We start from the raw sequence: 24,951 nt of genomic DNA on the forward strand, positions 1-24,951 counted from the left end.
AATTACCCACCAAGTTAGTATTAACCCGGTAAAAGAAAGCGGACTTACCGTCTTTCTTCGACTTGAAGCCTCGGGGAAAGGTAGTTTCCGCGGTACCGAGAAACCTTCTCGTCCTTATGGAAAAAATCAGATACCAATCGGGAGACTTCGCTGCGTTGTGTGTCACACATGAGAAGAACAAAACGAATGAGGCCGCAGGGCGTTGACTGACTGTTATACCAGCGCACCGGCGGGCGGGGTCAACGTCCTTTGCGTCTTAAAGTCCCAGCCCATATATTGTCTGTGAGCTTATAAATAAATGCTTCTGTGTTCACGCCAGGAGGCGCAAACTCCCATAGTGAGCAGCCTTGCTAAGCTGATTATTAGAACATATACGTATGCGGACGTCTCTGACGTTTATAACAAACCAAACCGTTTGAGAATCGGTTGAAAATTGAGCAAGTTATGGTCATTTAAGAGTACATGCCCCCTAGACACAATGTTATGTGTCCCGAGGTAAGATGGCCGCCACGTAACGACGTCGCTCTCCATTGGCCAACAGCGCGGGTGAGCTATCTAGAGTTTATATATATCTATGGTTAAGTGACAAGGGGGCAGGCAGACTTTCCAACGTTGAAGCTCTGGGTCCTAGTGGTAGGAGGAGGGACTACAGGCGGACCCGTGGATTCATGACCGGGAAACCCCGTGCAGCTGGGCTTTAACGTTGAGCGCTCGGTTGCCCTACGTCACTCAGGACCTCAAAGTTGAGGTCCTGGGAGGGACTTCCGGCAGTCTTCCGGGTGCTTCAAAACGCCACTGAGCAACTTCCACTGACATGAATAGCTGGGGGGGCGGAGCTTCGCGCTAGTTCAGTCTCTATTATATATATACTCTATGTTAAGTGAGCCTGGGACCGAGGCTAAATCGGAATGCATCAGAAAACTGCGACTCCCTGACGTGACGTCATATGTACGCGCTCCACGTGAGATTTTATTTGTCCACATGAGAAAGTGGTGTTACTGTTTTTCTATTGCCATTTAAGTTTTTCCCCCCCCGAATTTGTGCCCTACATACCCCACACACCCGAATTATTTGTTTCTTCATGCAACATACTTGAACAGGATACAATTAATCTGGGATTATTTACGGAAATGTCTCTGTTTGTTATAAACAGGTAGGTTTGTTTTGCTCTTTCGTTTCGTACAAACCATGACGCAAACTCCATGACTTTTGCTAATGCACAATATCACATCGCATCATGCCTGGCAGATTACTGGGATCTTTGTAAAACGATCAAAGGCTGCCTTATTTGGATGATAAACGTCTAGTACAGTGGTTCTTAGCTCTGGTCTATAGCCTTACTGTCTTGCTGCCGTTGCATTATGGACCAGAGCTAAGTGGTTCTTAGCTCTGGTCCATAGCCCCAATGCCGGTGCTGAGCTATGGACCAGAGCTAAGTGTTTTTTTTAGCCCCAATATGTTCCCTCATCTCGGAGCTACAGAACATATTGGGTAGGCTAAGTGGTTCTCAACCTTTTCAGCCTGCTGCGACCCCCCCAAAATAATCATTAAAACTGGGGAGCCCTCCCAAAATAATCATATTTCAACTTGACTTGTTTGAGTTATAAAAGCCTCTTTATTATATTTGACAGTTTGGCCAATGTTTGACTAATTTTTATAGTATAGTTTATACTATAGTTAGAATTAAGCATTAGGGCTGTGTGTGTGTGTGTGTGTGTGTGTGTGTGTGTGTGTGTGTGTGTGTGTGTGTGTGTGTGTGTGTGTGTGTGTGTGTGTGTGTGTGTGTGTGTGTTGTTCCCCCTGGTGGTCTCAACCCACAGGTTGAGAACCACTACTCTAATAAATATCAACAGTATTATCGTGTTTATTACCGAAGCCTGTAGATCTCTTGTTGCATGTATGTAATGGCTGTCATGTCATTTATAGATACCTTGGGGATGAAGGTGATGGGGGCGGTTCAAATAAAGAGTCTCGCTCCAAGGCTTTGTTGGCAAAGCTACAACAGAAGGCAGAAGAGAAGGAGAAACGGATGTTGACAAAACACAAAGAACAACGGCCTGAAGTCCAGACGGATCACAAAGAGAAACAACGGCAGCCTAAATTCCAGACAGATAACAAAAAACATCACGTTGAAATCCTCACAGATCACAAAGAACGTAAGTCTAAAGCTCAGACACATGCCCAGGATGTCAAAAAGAAAAGAAAAGTTGAAAAGGACAATAAGCAAGAGTCCAAGCGATCAAAGAGATCAAAGGGAGAAGAAATCGTATCAGAGCCTTTGCACGCTTCTGACCACGAAGAGACAGTCAAGGAGAAGGAGAAAGGTACAAAAAACAAACGCATATTTACATATACAAAGTTACACTGCAATTATTATATTATATATATATATATATATATATATATTATATATATATAAATTGACTTTGATTCTGTGCTTGTTCTTGTGATCATAGCTGTTTTAGAAAAAACACATATTCCTGTAACTGGACAAGATGAACAGGTGGAAGTCGCAAAAGAAGAAGAGGAGGAGGATGAAAAAGAGGGTGAAGAAGAAGAAAAAGAAGAGCAGAAGAAGGAAATGCAGTGTGACCAATCAGAGCAAGGCACAGAGAAGGCCCCCGCCCAGACCGCTTTCACCATACTTGGAGGTTTCAAGAAAAAACCTGTCCAAAAGGTAGAGTGACAAATTTACACACCAATTAGAATCCCTTCCTATACTGAACAACTTGGCATAGAATTAAATCGTAAGCCTTCTAAAGGAAAAGATAGGGGCACTCCTCACTTGAGCGCATATGCCCGCTAGGCTGCCTTCAATGCCGGGCCAGGGCTATGGAAGCCATAGTTTGCATGCAGCCAAGGAAGCTGTGGGGGAAAATTGCATTTGTAAATGATATGGAGCAACGTTTCACATTTGTGACACCTCCTATGGGCAGAAGTGATACCTGTAGGTGTGCCTTTGGATGTGTGCTCTATCCATAGAGGACCCTGAACATGCTATTCCAATATGGGGTTTATTGCCTGCTGCCTATTTCCTACAAAAAAAACAGATTCAGACAAGATGTACATCTTTGTCAGTTCATGTGCTGACCTCATGCCCTGAGATAGGCCACTGTCTCCTTCTAACCTGTATATTAAAACTACAGCCAATTTATAAGCTCACAAAAGCATTGTGAGCTTTTAAATCCGCTCTTTTGGCCGAATGTTCACCTATTTCTGACAGATTATTTCACATAATTCCCAGAATAGGGACGTTATATAATCATATAATGGCTATACTTGTTTGTATACTCTGTTTGTGCATCTTTCTGACGGTAGGTGCATAGAGTCCTGCCCCAGTGGCTCGCTCAGCCTGATAGGATTCAGAGAGACATTACAAGCAACCTGGTTCCCATCTCTGAGGTCCAAGGCATTTGTGATCGTCTCACAAAGAATCTGGAAAGCAATGGAATCAAACATTTTTTCCCAGGTAATAACAGTTTTTATCAGAACAGTGCTTGGATAAAGAACACGACGATAAAAAGGTAAAACGGAGCAACAGAAAGCATGCAATGCAACCAGTCTAAACTGTATATCCTTCAGGAAACAATCCGTTATTAATTAAGGTTGTGACTTCCAGTTGTTGAAAATGCTGTAAGAATTTTTGTTTTCTTGTGCAGTGCAAGTGGAGGTCATCCCTGCCATTTTGGAAAGTGTGCACCAAGGTCTTCTGGTTGGACGAGGGGGCTACAAGCCCCGAGATATTTGTGTATCCGCACCGACTGGAAGTGGCAAGACTCTCGCATTCGTCATACCTGTGATACAGGTCAGAGTTGCTATTTTGGTGAAGAGATTTGTTGTAGACGGGGGAAAAAAAGGGGAAAAAAAGAGGTTAATCTACATTCTACAATACATGTTCAAAATGTGTCGCGATGCATTTTGAGCTTGTAGATCTCTGCCATTTTTGGTAAATGTTTCCCCTAGAATAGGCATGCTGGGGTTAAAGCCCTACTTTTTTGTCTGATATAATGTATAATTAAGTGGAGATACAACTATCCTATTTCTGCTCAGTTGGTGTTGATAAAAATAACATGCCCTTTGTGTATCACCGTAGGCACTGATGCAACGAGTAGTGTGTGAAGTCCGGGTTCTGGCTGTGTTGCCAACCAAAGAACTTGCCCAGCAGGTAACCCACTTGTACAACACCGGTTTTATACCCACTCTGCTGGATCCGGTGTTAATTTTGACAGCAAATTTGGATTTAGTTTCAGTCATAGTATTTTGAATAAAATGTAATTTAGTTTTAGTCATATTTTAGTTATCTGAAATGTTTGTTATTAGTATGCCTGATTTTGCACTTGTTGCACTTGATCTACAAGCTCGCAGCTTGTAGATCTATTTTCAGAGTGCAACCAAACATAAAATGACTGTTTGTTTGTTCTACTGGATCTCTTCTTCCCTTCATATCATTTTAGTGTAGTTTTTATTTGTTGATGAACATTGTCAACATTTTTCGTCATAGTTTTAGTCAACGGAATTGGCACTGGCAGTGGCTGGATCTGTTTTGCAGTTCTCCAGTGTCCTAATTAACAGCTTGGTTGAAATGTTTTACTACATCACAGGTATGCAAAGTATTCAACTCATATGCTGAAGGCACCGGTCTAAAAGTGGTGACGCTGGCCGGACAGAAGAGCTTCGCTGCAGAGAAGTCTTCACTCACAGAATATAGGTGAACATGCAGTGGGTTTGCATCGTGCAATCGAGGCCTTGGATGATCTTGATTAGTGAATCATAACTGTTTTCACAAGATGGAATGCTTTAAAGGTCACAAATATCAATTGAAGTGTTAGAAGATCACTGAAATGCCCTAAAATTGCTGTAAAATGTATTCAACAATTTTTATTTAATTATTATTACTATTATTATTATTATTTACCATGACCTATATTCACAACACACTGTTTTCTAGAGGGGGGAGGCGATGCAGTTTGGCAGATATTGTTGTTGCCACACCTGGTCGACTGGTTGATCACCTCAACGAGAATTCTGACTTCTGCCTGGAACACCTCCGATTCCTTGTGAGTGGTTAAAGCCATTGGGGGCATTGTGAGCTTGTAGATCGTCTATTTTCACTATATTTATCTGTGGAATCAAGTCAAACTAAATATAATGCCTCAATTCCTACAATTCCAAGTGCTTGTCAGAGTACGGGGTCCCCCTTTCAATTATGGTTATTTTTGGGGGGTCCCCAGTTCAAATATGATGTTTTTTGGAGGGGGGTCCCTTGTTCAAAATAAAATATGCTTATTTTGGGGGGCTCGCAGCCTGAAAAGGTTGATTACAGAATGGAAATCTTAACTGCAACAATACACTAGTATAGTTTATAATACTACAGGTATGTTGTTTCATGTTATCCCCTTTGTTTATACTCTGAAGTACAATTGAGGGCAAGCCCTCATTTTCAATGTAGCCGAGGTTATGGGGTATATTATACCCCTGTTATTATGTACCAGGAAAATGTATGCTAATTTACTCAGTAATATGATGTACATATTACAATACTATAGCTCAATACACACGCTTGTTGGATAGGCCATAAACTGTTTGATAAAGAAGACAGATTCTAACACACACACACACACACACACACACACACACACACAGACGGACACAGAGATATATTAAAGCCTGCATTAGATGGCTTGGCCTTTGGCCACAATGCAAAACAAAGTGACCATGTCAATTGTGCGGAAGATAGATTTTGTCTGATTGTGTGTTGCAGATCATTGATGAGGCTGACCGCATGATTGATAGCATGCATCAGTCCTGGCTTTCTCAGGTAACCAAGGCTGTGTACCGGTCTGTAAGTGGCAACAAAGCCACATCCATCTTCACGAGGACAGAGCTCACACACATCACAGCAGCCAGGTAACCCTAAAATGGAATAATTGGAGCATTTACGCTCAAATAAAAAAATCATACCAGTCTGAAGTGAGTGGTGCAAAAAAAACAAAAGAATGTGTGCACATTGTGAAGCTCAACAGTGCTACTTTGTCACCTGGTACCCTAAACATACATACAGACAGACAGACAGACAGACAATGGGGACATAGTTAGGGACAGACATAGCTGGGCATTGGAGTGGCTGCACCCTATGGTTGCACCACTCAAAAAGTTCACCTAATTGAAAATTAACAGTGACCTTGTATGATAGCTTGTCTCCACCTCAGATGCCTCTGCAGAAGCTGCTGTTCTCAGCCACGCTGACCCATGACCCTGAGAAGTTGCAGCAGCTGGGCCTTCACCAGCCCCGACTCTTCAGCTCGGTCCACCACGGTCAACCTGCCAACACCACCGACAGTCAAGCCAGCACAGCAGAAACCATGTCATTCAACTTTCCCCAAGGTCTCACGGTAAGGTTTTGTCGTCAGCCAAACGCAAAGGCACATCAGATTGAAGGATGTTTGATTGTTAGTGGATCCTAAATGAAAGGTGAAAAAGAGAGATTTCCAACTTACAAGTAATTAAAATCGCGCAATTAAAAACAATATAACATGTTTACAATGTATTAGTTTGTGCTTAATCAAACAGTGCTTTACTGGCCTTGTTATGCGAGCGCACTTGTGAGATCATCAGATGCCTATAGAATCACTGATATTATAAATACAAAAAAAGGCACATGGACTGCACGCCTTTCTTTCTAAGTGACAATGACAATCATACAGCTTGCCTATTTGCAATTGTAGCAGGCTATAGGCGTAAGGGGCTTAATCATTCACCATTTAAATAAGCGCTTTGACAGTTCAGATAAAAGCGAGATCATTTTCGGGGGTCGGGAGGACGGGGCCGCGGCGTGCGTCGCCAGCCCAGCACATACCAGCACACATGCAAACCTTCATCCATATGTTTATGATTCGTTCATCAATGATCAAATCACTCCATAAACATTGATTTATTTGATTATGACTGCCTTGACGACATGGTAGCCTATCTCTCATGCAGGCATCACTCACCCACAGGACTTATCACAGCAGTGCGCAGTCTCACTGATCGCCTTCGCCCTTCGCCGTGCACTGCGCACGAATGGGTAAAATTATTATAGGCCTACAAACGTATTCCATTCATGGCGATGCCATGTGTCATGTAGCCTTGAGGTGCGTGCGTGCGTGCGTGGACATGACAGAAAGGCAAGCGAGGTGAGAGGGAAACAGACAGGGTAGGAGGCCTACAGCTTTATTTAATTCATGCAGGTGTTCGTTCTTTATTTATTTAAGATACAACACACCAGTTAGTTGGGCTTGCAAGTTGCGTGTGTGTGTGCGTGTGTGTGTGCGTGTGTGCGTGTGTGTGTGTGTGTGTGTGTGTGTGTGTGTGTGTGTGTGTGTGTGTGTGTGTGTGTGTGTGTGTGTGTGTGTGTGTGTGTGTGTGTGTGTGTGTGTGTGTGTGTGTGTGTGTGTGTGTGTGTGTGTGTGTGTGTGTGTGTGTGTGTGTGTGTGTGTGTGTGTGTGTGTGTGTGCAGCAAGGCAACTTATGCAAGCAAGGGGAACTTTATTTTTCCTGTAACCATGGTTTCCAGGTCGTATTGCAGTTCTTCATGTCGCAAAAACGAGGGCGAGGCTTGATTTCATAGGGCGTGCCAGATTGATTTCAGCCGTCACATTTATTACTGCTAGGAATGAAATTAGGAAGGATCAGCTGTCTGCGATCACTTCATAAATGCCGACCCGACGTGGGTGTACTACGAAACCTACACTCGAATTTGGGGCAGAATTTACACTCAATTGATAAATGAGGGCCTGAGTGCCATAAATGTGGTTGGTGACTTGCCATTTTCCTCTTAACTTGGGTTGTGGGGAAACTACCAGTCTACCCTGTTATATTAGGATATGTATGAAGTAAGAGCAAAATGGACACCACCATGTGAATATGGTCAATGGGCACACAAAAATATCAAATTAACCTCCCAAAAATGACCAAAACTTTAGAATTGTTTTAAATTATTTGTTGTCCTTTTTTCCCCTTTTTTTCCCTTTAGGAGTTGTATGTGTCTTGCACACTGAGTAAGAAACCCCTACTCATCCTTCACTTCGTCTTGCACATGAAGTTCAGCCCCATTCTGTGTTTCACCAACTCTAGAGAGGCTGCACACAGGTTGGCTTTTAAAGCAGTTCTTGAATCAGATCCATCAGTTTTTGTTTTACATGTTACATACCAGTACAAGCTCTTGTTCCACTCATTAGCTCTCTCTGTTGTTTATTGTAGATTGTACCTGCTGGTGCACCTGTTTGGTGGAGTGCAGGTTGCAGAATTTTCCTCACGACTGTCTACAGGAGAGAGGAAGAAGACACTGAAGGATTTGGAACAGGGAAAAATCCAGATGTGCGTACTGCGTGTGTGTGTGTGTGTGCATGCTCATGCGCATTACTTTTTGTGGGGGTGTGCTAACTGCCTTGAGGATATTCAGACACTCCATTCCTTTTTAGATGTACAGTACCCAGTAATTGCAAACATCAAAATGTCTTGAATAATATTACTAGCACATTTTATAATTTATATTTCATTTTTCGTTTTGTTTTCTTTTCTCATGGTAATTGATTTCTAGGCTACCGTTTTAAAAATAGAAGCGGATGATGTTTGGTGACTGCAATACCCCAGAGTAGACGAGAGTAGTGCTTAACCACTCATGAACTCTTATCCACTCTAAAATGGAACTTGTACTGATATGCAATGCTTTTTTAAAGGTTGATCAGCACAGACGCTGCCGCCAGGGGCATCGACATCAAGGGGGTGAAATATGTTGTGAATTACGATGCACCACAATACATTAGGACGTATGTTCACAGGTGAGTTAATTTCTCCCATGTTAGATGATTTACATTATGTATGGTGGGAAATTAAATCAAATGTAGTTACATATTATTCAGTGTCTACTGTTTATAACTATTCGTATTGCGTAATGCAGTATTTTTCTATAGGACCAAACAAGTAGGCTATTAAATATTCCAGGAGCATAGATCAGTACTTTGAGCAATACTGCATGATTTAAATCCGTTGCAAAATCAGTGAATTACTGCACATCAATGATGCTATGTCCTACTGAGCTCTTAATATAATGTCCTGCTTTGTTTTGGTACAGAGTTGGAAGAACTGCAAGGGCAGGAAAAGCAGGCCTGGCCATGACCTTTCTGCTAAAACCACAAGTGAGATATTCCCACATTGAAATTGATGTATTTGAAAGCCATTTTGTGTGTATCGTTTCACCGGTAGGGGGTGTGTGTGCATGTGTGTGCGTGCGTGTGCGTGCATGTGCAGATATTAAAACAAACCCTTTGCTGCCATTTCCACAGGAGAAGAAGTTTCTTCGGATGGTGAGGGATGCCGGCAGCCCCGGAATCGAGAGGCAGACGGTCAAAGCTGAGAGTCTGACGAGTATGGAAGCTCACTATGAGCAAACTTTGCAGGAGTTGGCCAGAGCTATAAAGGTATTTTGGCAGCACTACAATTGCCTGCATAATGTTTAGAAATGGACAGATTTGCTCTAATTTTAGTGTGGATTACATATTGCCCAGTAAATGTTGATTCCACTCACTTGTTTTTTTCCACAGGAAGAAAAATCCTCATAATGAAAGTTGTGCCTTATGGAGTTCATACAGTATTGAGATTTCATCATGAGTTGTATTTCAAGTCCTTTATTTTTGTCTAATAAACATCCTGAATCTGTACTGGTGATTACTGATTTCAGCTTCTTTGTCTTCCCCACCCATCAGTTGAACCAACATTATGCACCTCATGCACAATATAAGAATAACTGCCCTGGAAAGCCTCTAAGGGCCGAAAAGGGTTGGCTATATAGAAGTGTATAATGTTACAATGTTATGATGAATTGAAAATGGTAAACATTAAACAAGTGTAATGCTTTGGTGTTGTCCACAGTTAAGAGTTTTTGTATTGAGTTGTGCTTGAAATTTACTGTAATTCTGCAAACTGTTAAATACCTCAATCAATCAGGTTATACAATTTTTGTGTTTTAAGAAATATTGGCCTGGTTGTGGTCTGACAATTTTGAAACCCGTAGTCAACCAAATGGGTATTTTACTATTTTTCAGTCATTCTGGGATTTCTGGCTGATCTAGACCTCGGATTGAAGCTGTTTGGGTCTGTGGTGCAAATTAAAACCCCATATGTACAAACTGGAACTAACCATTCTAAAATTTACCCATTGTACAAAACTGTTCAATCAATCAATCAATGCCCACACCAGTCAAAAATAACAAACCTACCGGTAGCTGTGGGTGGGTGGGGTGGGTGTCCGCAATATTGTGTGCGCACGCACACACACACACACACACCATTGGCAAAACAATGGAAAAACAGCGCCCTCTTTAGTCAACTGTGTGTGTGTGTGTGTGTGTGTGTGTGTGTGTGTGTGTGTGTGAGAGAGAGACCTATAGTTCTCAATCCATCCCGTTGACTATCGGGCATAACTGAACCCAATTAACGCTCAATTAAGCTTACCGTAATTAATTCAGAATTAGTATAAATTATAGTATTTATATTTACGTCCATTGACTGCAAAAACCTTTTGGGAGGAGCCACCAGCAAGTACCGGAAGTCGTCGGCAAACTTTCACCAGCGAGAGATGATGTTTTTCGATTTTTTTTTTGTTTTCACTTGAAAAGTTGAGCAGCAGCAGAACCAGTACAACCAGTACGTCTATAAAGTTCACATCACTGCAGTAAACATTTTTCACTTCGCTCTCTGCACTTTTCTCACGCTGTGGCTGAAAGGCGCCGTTCAGCTTGAAGATACCACTTTACATCGACTGGTCTGCTGTGTTTGTACAAACCAACCAAAAGATCATCACATCTCGGCAGGGTGTGGATGTAAGTATATATAAGAACACTACGCAGGCTGTTTTACACACTATTATTACTATTACATACTGTTTTTGTAAATCATTGTATTGTTTTATGCCTGCGTGAATCATTGCCACGCTCGAACATTGAGTTATATCGCGTTTTCAACAGGTGCTGTGAGTCAACTTTTGATCAGATAGCATTTATTTCATTTCGCATTAGTCTACTATTGTACTGTCACTGTCAGTCTGTCACCAGTCACCACATTATAATATCCTCCCATGGTAATATGGAAACAGAGCCTTGACAACAATACATCACAATACAATCACATGGATACAATCTCTGGCGTTTGTTACACTTAACCTTGGATAAATAGTCAGGGGATATTAATAAAATCTGGCAATACATTTCCTTAACCAATTTGTTTGTAGGGATGTCTACTAACATATCCCACATTGGTTTCTATTCAACCACCCTAGGGGAATTTTTGACAGCTGCTGAAAGTTGGGGTACCATCAACAACCAATAGCCTATATGGTAAAATGTTCTAATTTTCATTATACTTTAAGTAAATGGTAACTGGTGCATTTATATAGCACCTTTATCCAAGGCGCTTTACATAGATTGTGCATTACATTCACACACACATTCATACACCGATGGCAAGGCAAGGCACCAACCAGCACATCAGGAGCAATTTGGAGTTCAGTGTCTTGCTCAAGGTTACTTCGACACTAACTCTAGGGGAGCCTGGGTTCGAACTGGCAACCTTGCGGGTACCATCCAGCCACTCTACCCCTGAGCCACCGCCGCCCCTAGTAGCATGTGACGTGTCAAACTAGGAGGTTTTCATGATTCTGAACCCATTCCATGCATTAGTTTTGCACGAAAAACACTCCTTGGACTAAATTTGGCCATAGCCACTTGCCCAAATGTGCTGACCTCATTTGTGATGACGGCTATAGCCGTTTTTAGCCCAAGGAGTGTTTTTCGTGCAAAACTAATGCTTGGAATGGATTCAGATTTCAGAATCATGAAAAACCCCTAGTTTGATATGTCACATGCTACTTAAAGCATAATGAAATTTAGAACATTTTGCCTTATATTGGTTGTTGATGGTACCCCAACTTTCAGCAGCTGTCATAAATTCCCCTAGGGTGGTTGAATAGAAACCAACGTGGGATATGATGTTAGACACCTTTACAAACACATTGGTGAAGAAAATTCTTGGTAAGAAATGTATTCCCAGATTTGACATTATTCTGATAATATTCCCTGACTAAAAGGCTAGCATCTATCCGAGTCTGACTTACTTTTCGTATATGCAAATGTCAAAATCGATAAAATACAGTCTTGATCCGACACTATAATGTTACACGGAAGCTGGCAGTAGGCCGATTTTTTTGTTTTTGTTTAGGAGATGCTTTAGTTTAGGTCTTTAGGACCATAAGGTCGATATTATCTGATATATCAGTGATTATCATCATTTCAGGGACCCCCAGGTCACTGACCCCGATTTCATTAGTATTTATTTATTTTGAATCCCTGCGACCCTAATCCACACTGTAAAATGCTCACGGTGAATTACAGACCTGGCTGTAAAGGCCAATTAGTTTATCATCATGATGTAACTGCATGGGGATCTCCTGGAAACCCCCTTAATGACCCTTGGTGGTCCGTGAGCCTCAGTGTGAACTGTGAACCAGTGCTTTGTGCTTTAGAACACAGTGTCTCCAGACCAATAGAGGGTATGCGCGTGACGTCATCATCAAACCCGGAAGTTATGCAGGAATGCCTACCGAGTGGCAAAAAACTACTTTCTGGCCTTGACAACCCATACGTCCAAAACAGAAAAGTCCTATCTGTTAAACAACATTACACAATGTTAAACTTACTTTGCCTGTTGCCTTGCCACTCGATTTGCCACTCGATGTGCCATTCACTTTAAGCATGCGCATACCCTCTATTTTCATGGGTCACGACTTGAGTAAAATAAAATGTAAATATTTTATACATTTTTAAAACGAGCGAATCTAAGAAATTCCTTGAATAAAAAATAAATAAAATTAAGAAGTGTACAAAATCCTGTGCTGAATCCAGCTCCACCCAGGGGGTTGGGGCCTCCAGGTAAGCTTATATAGACCCAGGTAGACGCCTCAGAGCAAACATTTGTCTGCACTCGTTCCATTTCTGTCTCCACCACTTGATGCATTGTAAGTTTTGCATTGCAGTTTGATTTGCTTCCTTTAACTTTGTCTGCAACAACAGAATGAGTCGTGACATCAGCGACAACCTGAAGTTGGCCAGAGAATTCGCCTTGCTGGGGAACTACAGCTCCGCCAGTGTGTTCTACCAAGGAATACTAGAGCAGATCAAGAAGCATGCGTACACCGTGTGTGACAGCAGTCTGCGACAGCGATGGCAGCAGGTACTGCACCAGTATACTGTAATTCATGGCAGCCATTATTGATATGAAATAGTATGGTGAACACCGTTGGCAATGAGAGCCTTTCCCAAAAAAATGTCCTGACTGCCTTTTTTCACCTATAAAAACTAAGCTATGGAGACTAAAACTAAATTATAAATGTATTGAATATAAAATGTGTCAACAAATAAAAACTAGACTAAAATGTTATGGAGGGACTAGTGGAGAAGAAGAGATCCAGTAGAACTGAAAGACAAGTCATCTTATGTTTGGTTGTGCTCAGGCGTTGCACAACTTGTGCTCTGAAAATTGAGGAACATTGGTTCGCTCCTCTTGCTTTATGGTTCATAAAGCAAGAACTCATGGTTGTCTGTGACTGTCCATGTCTTTTGACAGTTGTGGCAAGAACTCAATGAGGAGAATAAACACATTCAAGACATCATGTCCACCCTGGAGCGTTTTCAGCTGAGCTCCACCCCTGCTAAACCAACCAACGCCTGTGAGAATGCTGACATATGGCCTGTTCCAGTGGAGCCAAGGTACGACGAGTTGGAAGATGATGGAGCTTTTATTTTTTATTCAAAATGTGTTTTATCCTGCTGTAAATAATTTGTCAAGAGTAAATTACTCCTTTTGAAATGTATCCTCTTCTTAAGGATATTAAGAAGTAATACATTATGACTCCTCCCCCTCCCCTCCCCCCCACACTGAAAATGGCAGATCTATGTCATCTGTAATTGATATGAGGTGGTGGGTTTCAGTGCATCACTGGTCCCTTCTGCAGGGTGCCCTCCTGTGTGAGGTTGCATAAGCTATTTGAGGACAATAACCCAATGATGTAGTTGGTAGACTAGTCATATGAGTGGGATTAGTACTTGTGGGTGCCTGGTGTGGGCCTGCCCTGTATTGTTAATCAGGCCACCTTTCCTCTGTTCTCTCCCTGTTCTGTGGTGGTTCCAACTCACTAGTTGGACGGGAGTTTTTCTTTTGTTTGTTTCACACTTGGATTCAAATCCTGATGTGACCATGAAGTTGTGTACTAGTAATAAGCAATTAACACAATCTTCCTATATACTATATAAAGTTCTTTGTTATTGACCCTGCTAGAATTTTTCACCACCAATCATCAAAGTAAAAATATTTAGGACGACCGTCAAGCCGATTCTACTCTATGGCTCCGAGACACTTTGGCACTTACACCCGCCTTCTAATGAGAGCACAAAATCTCTCTTGGAAGAGCCACCCATCGACAAATCTAATATACGGCAACCTTCCGATCCCGAAGAACACAGTTTGCCGGCCACTGCTACAGAGCTGACAATGAGGTTATATCTTAATGAATGAATTGCATTTTTATAGCGCTTTTCCAAGTGCTCAAAGTGCTTTACAATGGTTCATTCATTCATACATTGGGAGGTGAAGCGGAGAAAGGTGATGATGTTTCCTCCAATAAATGTCGTTATATGCAGCACATACGTAGGCTTCTGTTTAACCACTTCAACCTGGTATCCCTGTTTGGGGCATGTCACAATTTCCCCCAAATGACCCAAACTGGAGAGAACCGCAGATGCAAAAGCTCAATGTTTTGCGATGCGTTAAGAGCTTGTAGATGGACTATTACTGCTATTGTTAGTCATGCAATAAATTGAAGACTTTGATGACTGCTTGATGTGATATTTGGAATTGATGATATGGTTAAGGATGCTTCAGGGTAGATGATATACAGTATGTAGCTAAATAATGATCTGCTCTTAACCACATGAAACCTACATGTTCTGTCCTTATGTGCATGTCATAATAGGCAAACGTACTTCTAAAATAGCTGTATTGCAACAACGCGTTGCAAGCTTAAGACCAGTATATTTGGTTAAGAGATTTGGTGCAGAGGTACAAATAGGAGTGGCCCAAAATAGACACCTGGAAGACTCTGGTAAACAAAGTATATCGGTTTAAGTGGTTAAAAGATCTTTTCCATGTCCTGTTAGGAGGCCTGCCAACCCGCACAAAGACGGCAAACCTCACAACAACCGCCTGAGTGTGGGTGTAAGGGCACAACAGAGGAACTCACCTCGTGGGGCCAATGGCGACAGGGGAAAACCTCTCAAGGGCAAAGACAAGAAGGAGGCAAAAGATGGACCTAAGGTGAATAATGGTTGTTCTCTTTGTTTTGTTCCTTTTCAGGCACACCACAGATTCTGTTCTCTCAAAGGATGGTTATTCTTGGATACGCAGAGTGCGTGTATTTATAGATAGATTATACCTAATTGGTAATGTGTGACTCTCTTTCAATACAGTATGTCTGGAGTTTACAAGTGACTGTGGCAGTCTTTTAAACATCTGCATCCTCACAAGCTGTTTCCACCAATGACTGTCAATGGTACATAATGAATGCTCCATCAGTATTCTGCCCAAAGATTGCACCAATATATGTATCTGTATTACTGGCCAGTACTGTAGCGGTTATACATCCTCTCTACGCTGTCTCCCTCTCATCTTTCATGATTGTCCATACATCTTCAACCGCTTATCCGTAGTCGGGTCGCGGGGGCAACAGCTCCACCAGATCAGCTCCAAACTTCCCTCTACAGAGCAACATTAGTAACTTCCTCCTGGGGGATACCGAGGCGTTCCAAGGCCAGAGAGTCGATGCGATTTCTCCAACTGCGCCTTGGTCTGCCCCGGGGTCTCCCCTCCCAGTGGGACGTGCCTCGAGGACCTCCCCTAGGGAGATGCCCGAGAGGCATCCTAACCAGATGCCCGAACCACCTAAGCTGGCTCCTTTCCAGGCGAAGAAGCAGCGACTCTACTCCGAGTCTCTCGCGTGACTGAACTTCTCACCCTATCTCTAAGGGAGATGCCAGCCACTCGGCGAAGAAAACTCACTTCGGCCGCTTGTATTCGCGACCTTATTCTTTCGGTCATGACCCACACTTCATGACCATAGGTGAGAGTAGGAACGAAGATTGCTCGGTAGACAGAGAGCTTTGCCTTCTGGCTCAGCTCTCTTTTCGTCTTTTTATACTGTAACTAAGCGAATGGACTGCACAGCACACCCTTCTTTCAATATGCCTTATTTTGCCTTTAAATCCCATATCTTATGTAAAGCACTTATGCTACACAAATGTTTTTCCCCCCCGTTTTTTTTGTAATTCTTTAATATGTTTTAATTTTCTTATTTGACAAATACAACAATTATCCCTTCGCGAAACCCCACCCCAAAAGCGATTGTCCAATCCGAATAGTTTAGCAATCGTTGCTAATGATGGCAAGCTTTCGACACCTCGTAGCTGTCAATGTTATTTTGCATGGTTGTGTTGTTGAAAACATACACCGCTTAACGTTGGGAAAGTTACATGACTGACCCACCCAGGTGATGGCAATAATGCTAATCACTATAGTCTTACCGTGCATTACATGAAAACGGACGGTCTAAAGTTGATTGAGTTGGATACTGTTTATGAAATAATGTCGTGCACTGCAGGCCTTGTTGACTAGATTTAGAAGACATTTTAAAAGCTCTTGCTACTGAAATTATCAATTTCTTTAATGGGTGGGGCTTAGCGAAGGGCTAATTTAGTCATATATATATATATATATATATATATATATATAGCTGTATATTTTTCCCCATACACACAAATGGCAGTGCATATATTGAAATAAACTCTACTAAAACTAAAATCAATAATGTCCATAAATACAAAAGTAGAAAAGATAAATATGTCCTAAACATATTGCTACACGTCATTGATAAAAGTGACTTGAAATATGAAGAATGCATAATTTGCATATCTTTCTAGCTCTTGGCTGTAATAACTGCATGCCACCAGTATTCAAACAAACCTATTTGAAGTGTAGGTGAAACACTATTCGCACTGTATGTTTACCTACACTCACACCCAGCCTGTCCGTCCAGTTTTTGGTTTGAAGTGGATTCCATGTAAGGTAGAGACGACCCCTCAGGATATACTGTATAGTAACACCGATGTTTGTTTGCTTTGCAGAACAAAGCGGAAGAGAGAGAGTTGAAGAAGTTTGATGGCACGGGATACGACAAAGACCTCGTCGAGGCTCTTGAAAGAGACATCATATCCCAAGCCCCCAACATTAAATGGTATGTAGGTATCTTAACCCATTCAGGGCTGGACAAGCTCATAGCGTGGCATCGAGTGCTGCGCTACAACCTTGTAGATCTGACATTTGTAGAAACATCCTCAGGTCTAAATGGGTTAATCCATTGAGACCTGGAACGCATCCATGTCACGTTAGCGTTTAACCACATTAACCATTAACCCATTTTGGGGCGGGAACCCCTTTTGGTGTTTTAAACATTGTTATAATTTAGCTATTGAAAAATAGCAGATCTACAAGCTCATAGCGCGCCACCGAGTGGCGCGCTATGAACTTGTAGGTCTGCTATTTTTGAAAAATCGTTAAAATGTGCCTCAAATCTTTCCGAAAATTGTCATGATTTAGAAAACTTTTTTTTTTAATTTCGACGTCAGGCCTGAATGGGTTAACCCATTCAGGGCTGGGAACCCCTTTTGGTGTTTTAAGCATTATGTTATACTTTAGCTATTGAAAAAATAGCAGATCTACAAGCTCATAGCGTGGCATCGAGTGCTGCGCTACAACCTTGTAGATCTGACATTTGTAGAAACATCCTCGGGTCTAAATGGGTTGACAGTCTGTCCTTCTAGGAGCAGGTCCATATATAAAAGATGGGTGTCTGTCTGCACCATCTAGCCACGTTTGCCACCGTGGGAATGCCTATACCAGAGTGTTGTTTAATTCATATGGTCATTTGTTTAACGTAAATGTATTTACTTTTTTGAGGATGTGAATAATATCTGACAGCATTTCCCAATGCCTTCAGTTTGAGATCTTGTGCTGGGTAATTGCCATCACTGCATTTTGATGAGCTGGTGATAGGTTCCCATTAAATAAACCACCGGATTTGATTGTAAATGCTGCCTATATTTTACTATGTCAGGAAACATGGCATCTTAAACCTCTTCTATGGGCTGATTCACCACTAAAGGTACTTTACTGGTCAAGCATTTAAGAAAATGTGTCTGGGTTTCTTTATCGAGTAGATTTCTTTTTTTTTCTCTTACATTTTTCTCTCCTGGGCGCTACACTTCCTCTGCCAACCTGGGGGGGGGGCAGCGGACTGACCTCATGCTTCCTTCTATGCATGAGGAGTCCAAGCTGCTTCTTTTCACCTGACGGGAGAGTTTCCCCGGCCGGACGTAGCACGTGGAAGGAACACGTTATTCCGACCTTTCCCCTCCATCAGGTGCCCCGGCTGGCCAAGGGGAGGTAGTTTAGAGACCAGGATTACTGCATGTTTTTTGTGAGGGTACCTACCCTAGGGGACACGGGGAGAACATCCAAACCCCACACAGAAAGGCGCTTTCGCCTTATCGAGTAGATTTCTATTGATAAGATTCACCACCATGAAAATGTGATACCTATCTATTATCTAACGACAGCTATGTATTTCCACAGGGATGACATTGCAGATTTGGAAAATGCCAAAAAACTACTTAAAGAGGCAGTTGTGTTGCCGATGTGGATGCCTTCATTTTTCAAAGGCATACGAAGACCATGGAAGGTACTATTGAAAGAGTTGAAGGCTATTAATTTATTTTATAGGGCTTCTACAACTAGAGTTGTACTGATACCATTATCAGAAATGCCTCTGATACAGTACTGCCTACAATGATGGATAAGTCAATGCACCGATTTCATATCACGTGAACATCTAGAAAGTGGTAGAAAATGTGGTTGCTATTTCACAGGTCTTGGAAGTACACATAATAGTCTGGGGTGAAAATGATGACAAAGATGGTATAAAGTGTGGCATATTGAAATGGGAAAACCAATTAAACTGTGTATACTATTTTTAGGGAGTGCTCATGGTGGGTCCTCCAGGCACTGGCAAAACCCTCTTGGCCAAAGCAGTCGCTACAGAGTGCAAAACTACTTTCTTCAACGTCTCCTCGTCCACTCTCACGTCCAAGTACAGAGGGGAGTCGGAGAAACTGGTTCGCCTCCTCTTTGAAATGGTAAGGTCCTCGCATGTTGGGCTTGGTAGGGATGGTGACGGACCCACAAGCTGAGTCCATGCACCAGGCTTAGCAGTAGGTCTCTGCTGGGGGTTGAACCACCCATTCAGTCCAGATACGAGTGGGACGATGTGTCGCTGTCAAACATTGATGCAGATTGCAATGTTTAGTAATGTATCAAAATATTAAAAGAGAGAGTTGTACACACTCACAGTATTGGTAAATAATTTGTATCTCTTTTAATGACCTATCCGCTCTCAGTCGGCACATCGCGAAGATATACTAGGTGTACAACATTGCTCTTCACAATGTATGAAAAGATCTCAATACTATAGATGTATTTCTTTCTCTTTTTTTTCCATTATTTTCAAAGGATCATATTATATAATTGGGTAAACGGTTTCCCCTCGCTCTCCACTGATTGGTCCTTGTACTTATTTTGGTGCAGGCACGGCATTACGCCCCCACCACAATCTTCATCGACGAGATTGACTCAATGTGCAGCCGCCGTGGGACGTCAGAGGAGCATGAGGCCAGTCGCAGAGTCAAGGCAGAGTTGCTGATACAGATGGATGGTAATATAATTTAATTATGACGGCAGCATGAGATTAACCTTTTGCCCTCGTGTTATCATTATTTTGGCTTGGCAGCAGCAGATCCAAGAACATGATCCAAAAATTACCAGAGGATGTCAAAATAATGTCCTATAATTGGCCCCTAAGTAAAGCACTCTGGATCTCAAAGATGTTCTTGATGGTCGTCAGTGGCGTGCACAGACATTTAGAGGGGCAGGTGCTCAAGTGAAAAAAGGGCACCTTGTGCAGCGCGTGGAACCGGCCGGTTGCCTTAATAGTGTGAGATTTATAGATTTTGGGGCCTAAATAATATATTAGAAGCTTTTTCTTTTATCAAGAATTGATCAATGTCACCATGGTCCACATACTGTACAGCAGGGTTCCCCAATAGGCGGACCACGGGCCATTTGCGGCCCGCGGAGCGCCCCTTGTGGCCCCTGGAAGAATTTATTTTAGGGGGTCCCAGATATAAATGGCATTAAATGGGGGTCAGTAGCCTATGCATGTCAAACTGGGCATCATTTTCAAATGGGGTCTTGCCCTGAAAATGAAAGACCTCGACCTCGTGTGTGCGGACTCGGCCCCCAGCCTGGTACCCTAGTCAAAATATGGCCCTTGAGGAAAATTAATTCGGGAACCCTGCTGTAGCCTAGTGTCTATCTGTGCACGCCACTAATGGTCGTCATTGTTGCATAGGTGTTGGTGGTGTATCAGGAGGCGATGAAGACCCCTCCAAGATGGTGATGGTGCTGGCTGCTACGAACTTCCCCTGGGACATCGACGAGGCTCTGAGGAGAAGACTGGAGAAGAGGATCTACATACCTCTTCCCTCAGGTAAACGTCTGCCTCTAGCAGAGTACACTGCAGCAGTGGTTCCCAAACGGTGTGCCATGAGAACAAGTCCCGGTGTCCCTTGGGTGTGAAAACGACTCTTATTTACAATGCCAAATATCCAACCAGCAACCGGAGGAAATCTCTCAATGTGAAGAGTAGGGAGACCACCTCCCAAACACTGCTGATGTGCTAGTTGTATATTATTAACATTCTCTACCACACAGATTTGTACTCTACCATACACATTGGTTTAAATAAAATGTTATTGGTTATAGGGATTTTAACAATTAATCGAAAACCGTGTAATCGCTGTTGAGAAATTCTTCAGTTAACACTAACTTAACAGTTCTGCGGTTCTATCATTGGGCGTTTATTTGTGAATGTAATGCTCTCTAGTGTCTACGCACACGCATGGCCAAGGAGCGCACATGTGGGCCAGTTAAAAAAAAGTTCCCCCACCTTGGTAGCCACAGAAACGTCTCTGATTTTGCATGTGATGTGACAGATAAGATCATTTTATTCCTCATAAAAGATTATTTCTTTAGGTTAGACATTATTGAGTGAAATTAAGATTCTCAGATGAAAAACAAATGCTGCTTATAACCAACTAACCAGTTAACAGTTTCCCTGCGTTGATTAAACAACCGTGTTCCAGATCTCCCTGCCTAGTTTACACTAACCTTTTGAAGAGCCACTGTGCCGACTTCATCGTTGCTTGTCATGAAAATCCGCTTTAAAAGGGTGTAATCGCTTGTCGTAGTGTTAAAGTATTATTAGAGTGTTAGAGGCATTGGGCCTCAATTTCCCAGAACCCTTTGCATGTCGGTGTGACAGATGTTTTTGTGATGATGTCATCAAAACACGTCACCTATCCCACTCTGTTCTACAGTCAATTAACTCATGGAAGTCGTGTTGGGGAGGGAAAGTGTTAATCAATCGATAAGCTTATCAATTAAATAATCGGTTGATTAGAATTCCTGGATTGCAGCTTTAACATGGTTACATTTAAAAATTAGGCCAGTCCAGTCCTGGGGCGCCCGCTGGCCAAGTGGTCCAGGCGCATGCCACACGTCACATGTCACGTGTTCGAGTCCCGTTCATGACGACCTTTGCTGCGTGTCTCTCCCCTTCTCTCTCTCTCTCCCTCTTTCCAGTCTATCTTCACTTGATTCTATCAATAAAGGCAGAAAAGCCAAAAACAAATCTTTAAAAAAAATAATAATAATTAGGCCAGTCCCTTGCTCCCTTCCAACTAATACACTCAATAAAGAGACAATTTCAAGAGGAGAGGACTGCTCACTTTCAAATTCAAATGATATGAAATTACCGCACTGCTAACTAAGCTCAGTGTTGCCACTGTGTGCACAGCCGAGGGCAGGGTGGAGTTGCTGAAGATCAACCTGAAGGAGCTGGAGGTGGCAGAAGATGTAGACATGGATCGGATCGCAGAACAGATGGAGGGCTACTCTGGAGCTGACATCACAAACGTTTGCAGGCAAGGCTCTAGGGATTATTTTCTTGCTTTTAAAGTCTATTTATTTTTTATGATTCATTATATATCAACCACTCAATTCTAATCTCACAATGGCGTTGTGCAGAAATACTGCAAATATCTGTAATGTGATGGTCAAGTTGGATATTAAATTGTACTATTTGACGCCAGAGAACATTTTTGTAATGTTGCACTGCTGCAGGGATGCCTCGTTGATGGCCATGAGGAGGAGGATCGAAGGACTGACACCGGAAGAGATCCGCAACATTTCCCGGGATGAAATGCACATGCCAACCACCATGGACGATTTTGAGTGTGCACTGAAGAAGGTGTCCAAATCTGTGTCGGCGTCTGACCTCGAGAAGTATGAAGATTGGATAGAAGAGTTTGGATCCTGCTGAGAAATGGTCAAGCTGTGTGGGGTGGTTGTGGGTGTGTTTGACTGGTGTCAGGCTGACTGGTTGCTTAGGATGAAGACCATTCACACCTGGCCGTGTATGCTAGGTTGTCACATTTTTATAAATTATTGTTATGCCAAGTGATGGTTGAGGTATTTTGTGAGATGGGCTTTATTGCGTTGGGTAGTACCTGCACTTGAAAAACTGCACCTATTCACCTTACTTTGCATGTATGTATGCAGTTCAAGGTGAACAGATGCCAGTTGCCACTGATCATTCCTTTAGGATATATCATTTTCCCCCTTTGTTTTGGCTCCCGTCATGGACCATGTTACTCATGGGAGACCATGCCATCACTACTTCCTTACCTGTAACAACTAGGGCACTTGAGTTGAAGCACAATCAATGTCTAGTTGTATTCTACATGTTTGTATCTACAGTAGTTGGCATAACTTAGGCTAGAGGCTTGCATCTCTAGTTTGAGGATCTTCAAGCTGCTGCTAAGCTTTTATTTATTATTTTTTACAGTAAGAAAATATCAACAACTGCTACCTTGTGCAATGCATTTTCCCAAGTTCTGTGCAGACACTAACCAAGTCTCCTATTAGCACTGAGTTTCCCAAGTATTCTGGACTTTTAAGGGGGGATTCACACTATGGTACCGGATGTTCACTCGGGACCACTTGGCAGATGTTGTGGTGGTGTGAATGCTGCGTACCGTTCCCGGGACCACATCGGGACCGATTGAATGTACTCGGATACGGATCAATAGGACGTACATTTGGTACTACAGCCATGCTGTACGATACCCATAAAAATGTGTTTCAAACCTTGTTTTGGAGCTCTTCCAGATGAGAGCTGTTATCTGCACGACTCTTATTCTGTGTGTTGAGGAGCTCGACTTCCTCATTGAGACGCTCGATGTGTCATGAGCAGCACTGAGCTCTGCCCGACTCTGAAACAGTTGCAAAATGAACGAAAAGTAATAATCATCCAATGCCTGACTCTGAATTAAGAAATAGGGTCCAGCTGAGGTCAATGACCATATAAGGAAAATGTGTGAATGTTACCGTCTCCATGTTGGCCTCCAGGTCTGTTCCGAGCTGGATCTTCTCTTGTCTCAGTCCCTCATGCATCTCCTTGAGTTGGTCACGTTCTTCAGTGAGAGAAGTTACAGTACACATAGTAGTGCCCTCACTGGAAAGGAGACCATCTCTCTCCACTCTCAGACAGTCAAGCTCTTTGCTCAGTTGTTGAGTCTGTGAAAGTGTACTTGGGTACGGAAGAATCAAGGCCAATGTGAATCATGGCTAGCGGGGACCAGGCAACCGTATTCGGGAACCGTTTGAATCAAACAGACTCAGTGTGAATCCCCCCCTAAGTGTCGCTGTGGATGAGGTGGTGTTTTCCTGTTGAGTTTGTCAGCTATGAAGCTTGCGGACATTCAAAGTAACAGGATGACATAAAATAAATGTAATGTTATCACCCTCAAACTAGAGGCCAGATTCTGATAACGACATGGCCTCCCTGTCCAAATGTAAGCTTTTAGGTGTGCAATTTGTTAACGAAGCTGCACAAATCAAAATACCATGTTCAGTGGCGTCAAAGCACCACTAGCTGGTTTTCAGTCCCTCCAGTATCTCCTGGAGTTGGTCTCCTCAGTGAGACAGAGACAAGTCACTGTAGACGACCTAATCTGTAGAGCTAGTGTTGGAAAGGAGACCATCTCTTGGCTATCACACTGTCAAGGTCCTCACCAGCTGCTTGGGCTTAAGCTGATGACTTCACTAATGGAAGTCGAGTGAAACCTAAAACCTTGGGAGTCATAAGTCATGTGTGACTGACGTCATAGACTGAACAAATTAAGTCAGATCTATATTGCCGTTAATGGACAGTCTTGTTTTTATTCATTGCTTTCAGCTTTAAACATCTCTAAATTTTAATATACTGTAATTTTTTTTGTCTGTCAATCCGCCATCTGTTTAACTTCTACATTCTGTGGATTTGAATTTATAAAATCAAATAAAATTATTTAAAATGTGTTTTGGTATCAAGAAACTTTAATTTAGGGAAATCATTAAAAACAACAAATGACTGGTTAAAAATAACCGATTAATTTGAACTAAATATATCTATTTGGAAGGGGGGGGTTCATGTTGGAATTTACCAGTTTACAAGGCAAAAATGGTGTTGAGTGCAAGCAATAATGAAAATGTTTAAATATCCAGTTATTTGGGGGGAGATTCATATTTCCACAATAGATCACTGTAGGTCCATGATATAAGTATTGTTCCCTTCCTCATCACAGAACATGCATG

The 24,951-nt window shown here is 42.4% G+C and overlaps 2 protein-coding genes across 2 annotated transcripts; both read left to right on the forward strand.

The window, feature by feature from the left end:
* Nucleotides 1–910: 910 nt before the first annotated feature.
* On the forward strand, nt 911–9,701 carry ddx51 (DEAD (Asp-Glu-Ala-Asp) box polypeptide 51). Its single transcript, XM_079527006.1, has 16 exons — nt 911–1,153; nt 1,927–2,324; nt 2,457–2,677; nt 3,319–3,469; nt 3,660–3,805; nt 4,094–4,165; nt 4,602–4,708; nt 4,949–5,057; nt 5,762–5,907; nt 6,194–6,392; nt 8,015–8,130; nt 8,242–8,358; nt 8,721–8,822; nt 9,116–9,179; nt 9,327–9,461; nt 9,585–9,701. Exons 1-16 carry the CDS (start codon nt 1,131–1,133, stop codon nt 9,600–9,602), a joined length of 2,124 nt encoding a protein of 707 aa, XP_079383132.1. The 5' UTR covers nt 911–1,130; the 3' UTR covers nt 9,603–9,701.
* Nucleotides 9,702–10,564: 863 nt separating this feature from the next.
* katna1 (katanin p60 (ATPase containing) subunit A 1) lies at nt 10,565–24,675 on the forward strand. Its single transcript, XM_079527082.1, has 11 exons — nt 10,565–10,862; nt 13,107–13,266; nt 13,660–13,802; nt 15,249–15,405; nt 17,268–17,377; nt 18,775–18,880; nt 19,176–19,334; nt 19,783–19,909; nt 20,606–20,743; nt 22,112–22,238; nt 22,438–24,675. The coding sequence occupies exons 2-11, from the start codon at nt 13,108–13,110 to the stop codon at nt 22,634–22,636; spliced, it is 1,425 nt and encodes a 474-aa protein (XP_079383208.1). The 5' UTR covers nt 10,565–10,862; nt 13,107; the 3' UTR covers nt 22,637–24,675.
* The last annotated feature ends 276 nt before the right edge of the window (nt 24,676–24,951 follow it).

This window comes from Electrona antarctica (assembly GCF_951216825.1).
Source record: "Electrona antarctica genome assembly, chromosome: 17".
Taxonomy (NCBI): domain Eukaryota; kingdom Metazoa; phylum Chordata; class Actinopteri; order Myctophiformes; family Myctophidae; genus Electrona; species Electrona antarctica.

Excerpts from the sequence above, each read along its gene's own strand:
- ddx51 (XM_079527006.1), top strand. The coding sequence starts at position 1,131 with ATGTCTCTGTTTGTTATAAACAG. Across the intron at positions 4,709-4,948 it reads TCTTCACTCACAGAATATAG|AGGGGGGAGGCGATGCAGTT; the intron begins GTGAACATGCAG and ends ACTGTTTTCTAG. Across the intron at positions 8,823-9,115 it reads ATTAGGACGTATGTTCACAG|AGTTGGAAGAACTGCAAGGG; the intron begins GTGAGTTAATTT and ends GTTTTGGTACAG.
- katna1 (XM_079527082.1), top strand. The coding sequence starts at position 13,108 with ATGAGTCGTGACATCAGCGACAACCTGAAGTTGGCCAGAGAATTCGCC. Across the intron at positions 17,378-18,774 it reads CAAGCCCCCAACATTAAATG|GGATGACATTGCAGATTTGG; the intron begins GTATGTAGGTAT and ends GTATTTCCACAG. Across the intron at positions 18,881-19,175 it reads GCATACGAAGACCATGGAAG|GGAGTGCTCATGGTGGGTCC; the intron begins GTACTATTGAAA and ends TACTATTTTTAG.